General features: G+C 37.3%; 1 protein-coding gene across 1 annotated transcript; it reads right to left on the bottom strand.

The window, feature by feature from the left end:
* Nucleotides 1-451: 451 nt before the first annotated feature.
* npy2rl (neuropeptide Y receptor Y2, like) lies at nt 452-4752 on the bottom strand. Its single transcript, XM_056263587.1, has 5 exons — nt 4500-4752; nt 2908-3601; nt 2290-2446; nt 718-1048; nt 452-572 (listed from the first exon to the last, which is right to left on the bottom strand). Exons 2-4 carry the CDS (start codon nt 3540-3542, stop codon nt 719-721), a joined length of 1122 nt encoding a protein of 373 aa, XP_056119562.1. The 5' UTR covers nt 3543-3601; nt 4500-4752; the 3' UTR covers nt 452-572; nt 718.
* Between the last annotated feature and the right edge of the window lie 4981 nt (nt 4753-9733).

The following is a 9733-nucleotide window of genomic DNA, read 5'->3' as shown; positions in this document are numbered from 1 at the left end:
GGAACCTTCTTCAACGATGAACAAAACTGTGCACAGTTGTCTATAGCAACGGAGAAGCATCCGCACAGCAAGATCCAGAAATAATGTTTAAAATGTTCTTATTTCAAGTATATATGTTTTTATATATTTTATATCTCCCATTCAGTCACCTCATAGAACTTCGTGTAGAGGCATTGATGAAGAAGATGAGAATATCTTACAAACATGAAGAGCTCTACTCATCTGTGCTCTTTTATTGAACTCACAGTGTAGAATTTAGCTAGGTCACATTGTTGCAAAGATGCCATCAGCACAATTTCATGTAACAGGGACATGGACAGCAAGACCTTGAACATACAGTAGAGTGAAATAAAGCACTTCCAAACTCCATTCCCACAGTGTAGTGTAAACCAGTATACTGTAGATGGGAAACAAACCATGATGACAAGCAGATCAGCCATGGCAAGGTGATGGTATGAAGCTTCTTAAATTTGGAGACCACATAAATCACCAGGGAGATGCAATGAATCCACCACTATGAATCCTCGACAGTGTTGTTGAGTTCACATCAGGAATCCTTTCAGTATCCTCACCTAAACAATGTAAATAGAAAGAGGGAAAGTTTATAGATTAGATAGATAGATAGATAGATAGATAGATAGATAGATAGATAGATAGATAGATAGATAGATAGATAGATAGATAGATAGATAGATAGATTTGGTTTACTGTTGTCACCTCAGACATCTGTTGCGTTGAGATGTGTGGTCACCATATCTTGAGCTTCCAAAGCCTTTTTTGGTTTGCTGCGAACCGCTGGGGCAGCCTGGCCTTCGATGTGCAACGAATCAAGCCGTTCCTTGCAACGGAAGACCGCAACAAAGGCGCTGCGGTAGTTGCGGTTCATCCAACCATACACCAGTGGGTTGGCGAACGTAGAGCACATGGCCACAATGTGGAAAACTGTGTAAAGAAGCCGGAAGTCCTTCATGTCCAACACGCTGTGGTCAATGTCAATGGCGAGTTGGAAGGCGTGAAAAGGCAACCAGCTGACTGCAAACACCACAACCTGCAACAGACCGGGTCAGAGGTTATCTGCATGCGTGCCGCATCACGACTGGGCAAGCTGCGATAAAAACGCCTTGTTGCTCTACATGCTGGTATAATTCTCTATTTATATTATTGCCAATAACCTCTTTCAAAATAACTGTGAAGAAAATAGCTCTGAAATATTTGGGTTACAGAAAACTACTCCTTATGTGGAAATGCTCTTGGGAAAAAAGCATGCTGTTCTAGCAGTCCTGGCTCAAGAGAATAAACAGAGAAAGTACACAAACTAAAAATGTAAAAGGTCCTTGTTGTGAACATCAGAACACATCTACTGTAGAAATCCAGGTTATAGATTTGTTAGTGATAGGCTGACATAATGGCCGAAGCAAGTGATATTTGCTCATGTCAAGATTATTGGAAGGCTTTCAATAATCTTGACCAAGAAGTTACTCTAAAAAAGTAATGAATTACTAGCTACTAATTAAATCTTTAACAGTGTAATTAGATTACCACTTAAACTCTCTCAAATGTATTGCATTACGTATTACTATTTACCTTCTAAATCCCTTATCAATCTCAACCAGTTGAACAATACAAGGATAAACATGAAACTGCTCTATTAATTCTTTTAAAATAAATAACATAAAATTTCATAATTTATTCTTGAACTGACCAAAGTATTTAAAGGGAGATTACATTAAAAACATACATTTTAACATTAGACAATACATTTTGATGCTAAACCCACTATTGTTTTTACATAGAATTGTTCTATACAGTATTTAATGCAATTACATCAGAAGTAACTAATTAAATTAAAGAATAATTAAGAGTAATCCCTTACTTTACTTTTTCAAGGGAAAATTATTTAAATGACAGGTATTAATTACTTAGTAATACATTACACCCAACACTGGTCTTAACATTGCCAAATATCAGCATTTTCAGCCTGTTTTAATGTATTTTATATAATTTTTTATTATTATTTATTTTCATTATTTTAATTCCTTCTATGTAAAGAACTTTGAATTGCCACTGTGTATGAAATGTGCTAAATAAATAAATGTGCCTTGCCTTTTCATAATCTATAAAATACTTTCCATAGTATAACATACGTGTGTGTATATGTTCACACACACACATATATATATATAGGCTTTTTGCTGTCTTCTATGTGTGAAATTCTAAAATGATACGAAGATGCAGGAATACTATTATATTATGTAATATTCACTTAGTAAGGCTGGTAACTGTACACACCATGGTTACCAGCATCTTGGTGGTCTTGCGGCGGCGCTGGTGCCTGTCGCTGCGACCAACTGGGCTGACATGATTGCGGAGTTTACTCCAGATACGGATGTAGGCAAAAGAGATGATAGCCAGAGGCAATATATATTGCAGCAGCAGCGTGGAGATTCTGGAGAAAGAAAACACAGCCGTAATCGATGTAAGTGCAGCTGAAGAGTGTCATTATGCTATTGTTAAAGATGATTTCATAAAACATGTACTTTTGTTCCAAAATTAAACAAGCCATGACTCATTTTAGATGTAATTTATCTGTTACGGATCAAACAAGGCTTTCAAAGATAAAAAGAGAAAAAAACTATGAGCATATACAGCAACCTTGAGTCAAAATCTAAATACTTCACGATGTTTCAGATGATCAAAATCCAGATGATGTCTGTTTACGTAGATATCAAAGTTTCAATCATCACAAATATGTATATTTATCTATAATATATGCAGATCTTTGAGCTTTCAGTGCAATTGTGAAACAGCGGCACTTGATAAATGAACACAGAATACATTTGCGGAATCTTGAGGGCACGAGGAAACTGTAATAATGCGTTCATTAAAATATGCATGTCTGATACTCACGAGTATAGAGTGCTGTCTGTACTACTGTCAGGCCATTTCTCTCCACAAACCTCAATGGAGTCATCTGGAGAAAGATCTACAATCCCATACTCTCTGAATATGGCCAGTGGGCTCGCCAAGACGGCACTTACTATCCAGGTGATGGCAATGACCAGAAAGCAGGTGTCCTTTGACATTCGAGTGTCTAGGTGGTAAACGATGCATCTATGCCGGTCCAGTGCAATTACATTTAATGTAATTGTAGAGACATGGACAGCGAGACCTTGAGCGTACGGCAGAGTGAAACAAAGCACTTGTCCAAACTTCCATTCCCTGAGGAGAGTGTAAGCCAGCGTGAACGGGAGACACAACGTGTTGACGAGTAGATCGGCCACGGCCAGGTTTGCAATGAAGAAGTTGGTGACGGTACGAAGTGTCTTAAATTTGTAAACCACATAAATCACCAGGGAGTTACCCACAACGCCCAAAAGGATGATGGTAGAATACGCCAAGATCAGAACCACCTGGACCCCGAGAAGCTTAGTGCTGTCTCCCAGCTCTAGCAAAGGATGATTCAGAGACATGTCAGATGAATCCTCCCCAATGGCCAGGTCTTTGCTCCCAGAGGAGCCATTGATTAAGCTGATGGAATCCATTTAACACATGGCAATGCTAGATTTTGGAGAAAGACCAAGCTGTCCTTAGGTTTGACAACCTGAAAACACAGGTTTGAATTGACATTAGAAATCCTTTCAGATAAATAGATGGATGAATGAATGGATGGATGGATGGGTGAGTGGGTGGTTGGAAGGATGGACAGAGAGACAGACAGACAGACAGATAGATAATATATCTATAATCTAATATAATAGGCAATAAAATATACAGAAAATAATAAACATTATACAAAAATTAACACCAAAAGTTTGTTTATGTTTATCACGACTGTAGGGCTTGAAGAACTAATCTTGTTTTTGAAAATCTTTCCTTAAATAATTGTAAAACTTATACTGTAATAAATATGTAAATAAATGACATCTACCATCGGCATATATTAAAGAAAATCTATAAAAAATGAACCTATTTCGAATTTACATACCATACTTACTGCGTATTAAGAAACTCTCGCGGGCTATGAATATTTTATATCCTCTCAGAGAGAGTCTGACAGAATAAAAAAAAAAACTTGGCGTGACCAAACTGTTTTATTTCCAACAGCAAAAGAAGCCGTATCGACTTATTCTGAGGCAACTTGTCAGGTCACTTTCATTAAGGACAAATGTATTCTGCGGGTTAAAAACTCATTACGCACGGCTTGCCTGCGCTCGAGCACACTCCTCCAACGTCTTTATCTGAGAGACAAATAAATAGGTACATGAAACCATTATCACTAGGAGACATAAACACACACCGGAGTCCGTGGAAACTTCATGGCACACTTCCCAGGACACGGACACCGACGGAGAAATGGTCCGTGAAGGAGCGCACGAAGCGCACAAACTAAACGAAAATTGCGAAACGTAGCCTACAAATGTTCGTAGTCTGTATTATTAATGCCCGTTTGATGAAAATACGCGTTTGGACTAACAATGGATTATACTGGAATGACTTACCAATGTCCAGGCAGCGCATTCACCGTCTCCAATAATACGTCGTGCAAGTCAGGATACATCACCATCAGTTAAATATAGATCTTTAGAAATGGTATAGTTATATCTATACATTGATAAAAAATAAACAAGTACAAGTTCTTCTGTTTGATTTTTCAATCAATATGTTTCCCTGAATGAAAGGTTGATGTTTCAGATGAGGTGGGCTGTGGAGCTCAACCGTCTCTCTGACGCTCGCGACTGAATTAGACATCCATCCACACAAGCCAAACCCACAAGTCCAGAGTTCTCGATAGGAAAGAGAGGGGGAGAGACATAAATCACGATGGTTAGGTTCAGTTGAGAAAAAATAACCTGTGCATGCTTTATGATTTTTATCAAACTGCACCGGTAAAAAAAAACAATACAACCACTAAGGCAACAATATTAAACAATGTGTTAGGCTAAATGTTGCAGTTTCATAGTCTGTCATATTGCAGTTGTGTTTGGTAAAAACAATGGTTTGACATTTTTTGTATGTTATGTATCTTTAATGTTGTGCTTTATTAATTTGTGTTATAATTGTTTTAATATTTAGATTTTGCTGATGGGTTATCAATGTGGGTTTTTTTGTTGTTGTATTTTCTGTAGTGCAGGCATTGTAGAATGACAAGAGAAATTTACAGAATTGTAGTTGGAAAACAGGAATTTAACACAGGTTCTGCATTCTGGGTTCTTCCACCCTGAAAAATATATAGGCCCTATAAACATTCTCAAACTTAAAGGCAGTTTAAACTTAAAAAAAAAAAAAAAAACTTCAATAAGATTCTATCAGGCCAACATTCACAGTTTGTCTAAAAACTAACAGTTAAAAAGTAAAAAATTGCAATAATGTGAACTTTATATTTCAATCATTTTAATTGCTTCCTTATATTCAAATGTGAATTGGCAAATCTGCATTCTGTTTGTGTAACGGACGTAGGCCAGTAAGAGCTGTGCGTGTAAACCTCACTCCCCTGATCTCAAGAGGAGCACTAGTGACTGACGCTATAGCGGCTGCAGTCTTTAGCTTCCTTGTCAGCGCCTGCCTCCCATGCCGGAGACGCCGGATCGAGTAGGACCGGTTATATTTGGTGCCGAGAGGACCGGTTACATTTGGTGCCGTGACCCGGGTGGGAGTGAGGTTTGGGGGGGGAGTGTAACGGACGTAGGCCAGTAAGAACTGTACGTGTAAACCTCACTCCCCTGGCCTCAGGAGGCACTCTAGCAACTGACGCTACCGGCTGCGTTCTTTAGCGCCCTTGTTAGCTCCCCCAGAGACGCCAGTTCGAGTCCTGCTCGGAGCGAGTCGAGTAAGACCGGTTACATTTGCTACCTCAATTCAAATTCTCAATTCACTGCTGAATGGAGAACGACTGTTAGACACATTGAGTTATGCTCCAGTGTTCTGTCATTATTTAAACAATCACCATGAGTTTATTCCATGGAAGACAAATTCTGTTTTGTAGAATTTCTTAGCTTGATGTCCTATTAAAAAAGAACATCATGGGTTTGGAATGACATGAGGTAAGTAAATGATTTTTCATTTGTACATTTGTAACTCTCCCTCTGTTCAAACACACTCTGTCTTTGGATGTTGAAATATGTACAAATGTATGTACACACTTTAATAAGTTTAATAAGTGGACACAACACTGTGCAAGGGAGTCATTAAAATGCTCGCATTCACTTTTGTGACTGAGCCTCTCATGTTTGTTTTGACTAACAGATGAAGCCCTCAAGTCAGAAACAGTGACTCTAATGGTGTGTTTACGGCAGTCTGTCCATCACACTGTGTATGAACTAATTATGCTGAATACAGCTAACTATTGATGCATGTTGAAATATCTTGTCATGAGAAATCACATTCATTTTCTGCCCAAATGCATTTTTGTAAACTTTTGTCATACCAAAAAACAAACTAGGCAGATATACATAACAAATCTAACGGTGTGTGCATGTGTTTTTGTGCCCCGAGAAAGTGCGTGCTTCCATGCATATTTGTGTGTTTTTGTATTTTAATATACTTATGCAGCAAAAGGTTCACAGTTGGCCGAGGGCATACGGCTGTGATATATATTGGCATATACTGTGTGTGTGTTTTGCCATGTTTCTGTGCTTTAGTCTTAGAAAATGTGTGTTTTTAATATATTTACCAAGCAGCAGGGTAGAAGCTGTCTGTGAGAGTTTGGCTGTGATATATTACATGAGTTTAATGATGGAGATTAGACCGGCCTTTTGCACAGCCTTTCCCAACAGTGAGCTGCTCTCCAATTCCTCTTATCGCTGCACCATTAGATGTGGGACAAAAAAAGTAAAGGAATTGAAAACGCTGTTCTGTTCATCTTAAACTTGCTGGTAGTTGCAGTCCTTTTAAAATGAGCTTTAAGCCTTTATTTTCAGCCTAAAATGATCTGAAAACTAATGCATTTGCATCCAAATCTTTTGTGTTTGTCAATGTCACTGTTCAATAGACTATTTTAGCATTTAGATTAAAACCAACCTAATGTACTATATATATTCTAAGTATTCAGTTCAGAAAATATAAATTTAATATAAATTAAATATATTACAAACTCCCCCATCCCCCTCCTCTGTGAATGCTGCATGTAAATACTCCTGCATTATATGTAAATGCATGCAAATTGTCTGTTACAATTATCATTTTAAGTTGATGTCAACTGTTCAGGTCCACCTCATTTAAAATCCCCTTATTGCTTTGCATAATATAACAATTCCAAAGGGCTTTGATTTTTTTAAGGTAGCATTTGTCAATTTATCAAAACTCATAGAATATTGAGTATTACATACATTATATAAACACACACTTGATTAAGATGATGTAAATTCAGAATCATAAAATGAATAGTTCACTCAACAATAAAAAAATTAAATAAAACTTTACTCACCCTCATCCAAACCAATATGTTACTTTTTCTGTAGAACACACAAAAAGAATCTTTCAAACAAACAGTTTTTCCCCCATACAACAATTAATTCATTACATTTATATAGCGCTTTTCTAGGCACTCAAAGCGCTTTACATAGAATTAAAGTTATGTACAATGGTTAATTGTTACTACTTTTCTGTCAGGCCCCCTAAAAGCCACCATAAAAGCGGTCCATATGACTTATTGTCCAATGACATTATATTCCAAAGTCATATTTAAGTTGAAGATTATCAGTGAATAACGCCTTCAAATTTCAACATGTTCGTCACATAAAGCTGTCACCTGACTTCAGAAGACTTGTAATATAGTCGTATGGACCACTTTTATAGTTTGTCTTTTCATCTGATCTCTCTGTTTGTCCCTCTCTCTCTGCATCTCCTCATCTGCCCTTTGTACGTGTTCAGAAGGAAAGCCTGGAGCCCAGTTACTTCCAACCCATCTCTCTTTCCCTCTCCCTCGCAAGTACAGATGAAGCAGCACAAGACAAACATATAACTATATTTGGGAGGGATGTACTGTATTCTCTATACTCACATATCAGAGGCTATCAGTCATTTGACATTTAGATGTGCTTGCACAGCAAGTCCAGTATCATGATGTATACCAGTATATAAAAAATGTATTGCTCAGTTGCACAGAGTAATGAAATCCCAGTGGAGATATGAACATTTCTGCAATGGAAGGACTTTGTACCAATGGATTAAATTGTGTACGATGCTAAATTTTAAGGAAGGCAGTTTGGTTAAATTATGTGACAGATTTCACTTGGTGGGAATGATGACAGAGAGAAGTTATTTTTTAAATGCGTGTGGGGAAAAAAAGTGGGAAATCATCATGTTTTTCTCTTTGTATCACTGGACAATATGTGATAATATAAACATAAAAATATGACTCAAAATATAAACAGACCAGGATTGCGACTTCTGATTGAGTATCCTTGAGTTTTTGAACATAACAGCTATAGCTATAATGGTTAAAAGCTAGATGGAAAATGTCTTTGACCCGGTTTACGTCAATTGATCAAAAGCATTGTCAAGCACTCTTTCATTCACAGCACCTTCAACTCGGTTCATTCAAACCCTGCTGACTGGAAAATTGATTTTAATCACTTCTGACATGACCGTGGCTGTGTGTGTGTGTGTCTATTTGTTCAAGGTTAGAAGAGTTCAAGCATGTGTTAGCACTGACACATCTGATGTGACCTATACTGGCAACACAGACGCACATGCATACGTGTAAACGTGCATACTGGTAAATCCTACATTATGAGAACAAAATGACATTTTTTGGTCCCGACGAGGAAACAGCTTATAAATCATGCTAAGTGATGTTTTTTGAAAGTGTAAAAATACAGAAAGTTTTCTGTGATGGGTAGGGTTAGTGTAAGGCGATAGAATATACAGTTTGTACGGTATAAAAATCATTATGTCTATGGAAAGTCCCCATAAAACATGGAAATGCGTGTGTGTGTATAAGTAATATTGTAAAGATGACATAAGCGTATGTTTGTATGCAAGTGAATCACCAGCAACAAAAAGTTTTATAGTTGATCAGCAAAAAACTTAACAAATTTCTGGTCAGTTCCTGCAGTTGGTTTTCTTTAACTTAAAAATAATATTGATTAAAAAAAATGTTTTTTGACATTCAGATTTTATCCAACCTGCTCCCTGGAAAAAGAAAAGTGCCACTATTCATTTTTGCAAAACTCAAAAAACATAATACATACGATTCATTGCAGTTTCCAGTTAAAATGAGCACTAGTGGCAGTAAAACCCCAACAAATTTTATTCCTGTTCACACAAATTATGATTACAGGGGATTACAAAGACTATGTTATGACCTCAAAATAGTTTTACCATGATTTAGAATGTGTGCATCTCACCATCAGCTCCATATGTATGGCTTTCCTGATGTAGTAAACTTGCTCAGTAGCTCACTTGGTACAGCACTGCACACTCGTGTACGAGTCCTGTGAAACATGAGTCACGATAAAAGAGCTCTCAAAGAATTGTACAAGTTAAAATGGCTTGGTGGCTTCAGCAAATTAGATTTTATCTCATGTTTGCTTTAGTTAACACTATCGGTTAAGGTCAAGTTTAGCGTAGGTATTACGTTATTTTCAAATACGATAGAGCATTAACCTTTTAGTGTCACTCACTGGAAATTGCAACTGCGATATGTACAACAACCAACACAGTAAACATACAGATACATGTCCATCTGTTTCAGATAAAACTGAACGCGCTCTCAGTGCTGCTCACTGGACAT

Source organism: Rhinichthys klamathensis, unplaced genomic scaffold, assembly GCF_029890125.1.
Source record: "Rhinichthys klamathensis goyatoka isolate OS25496 unplaced genomic scaffold, OSU_Roscu_1.1 h1tg000208l_1, whole genome shotgun sequence".
NCBI classification, from domain to species: domain Eukaryota; kingdom Metazoa; phylum Chordata; class Actinopteri; order Cypriniformes; family Leuciscidae; genus Rhinichthys; species Rhinichthys klamathensis.
This window is presented reverse-complemented; position numbering and strand designations above follow the sequence as displayed.

What these genes read in the sequence shown, in the direction of transcription:
- npy2rl (XM_056263587.1), bottom strand. Translation starts at nt 3,542, where the DNA reads ATGGATTCCATCAGCTTAATCAATGGCTCCTCTGGGAGCAAAGACCTG. An exon ending in ACAGACAGCACTCTATACTC is followed by an intron (nt 2,447 to 2,907) that starts GTGAGTATCAGA and finishes TTCTTTCTCCAG; the next exon opens with AATCTCCACGCTGCTGCTGC. An exon ending in CCAAGATGCTGGTAACCATG is followed by an intron (nt 1,049 to 2,289) that starts GTGTGTACAGTT and finishes GGTCTGTTGCAG; the next exon opens with GTTGTGGTGTTTGCAGTCAG.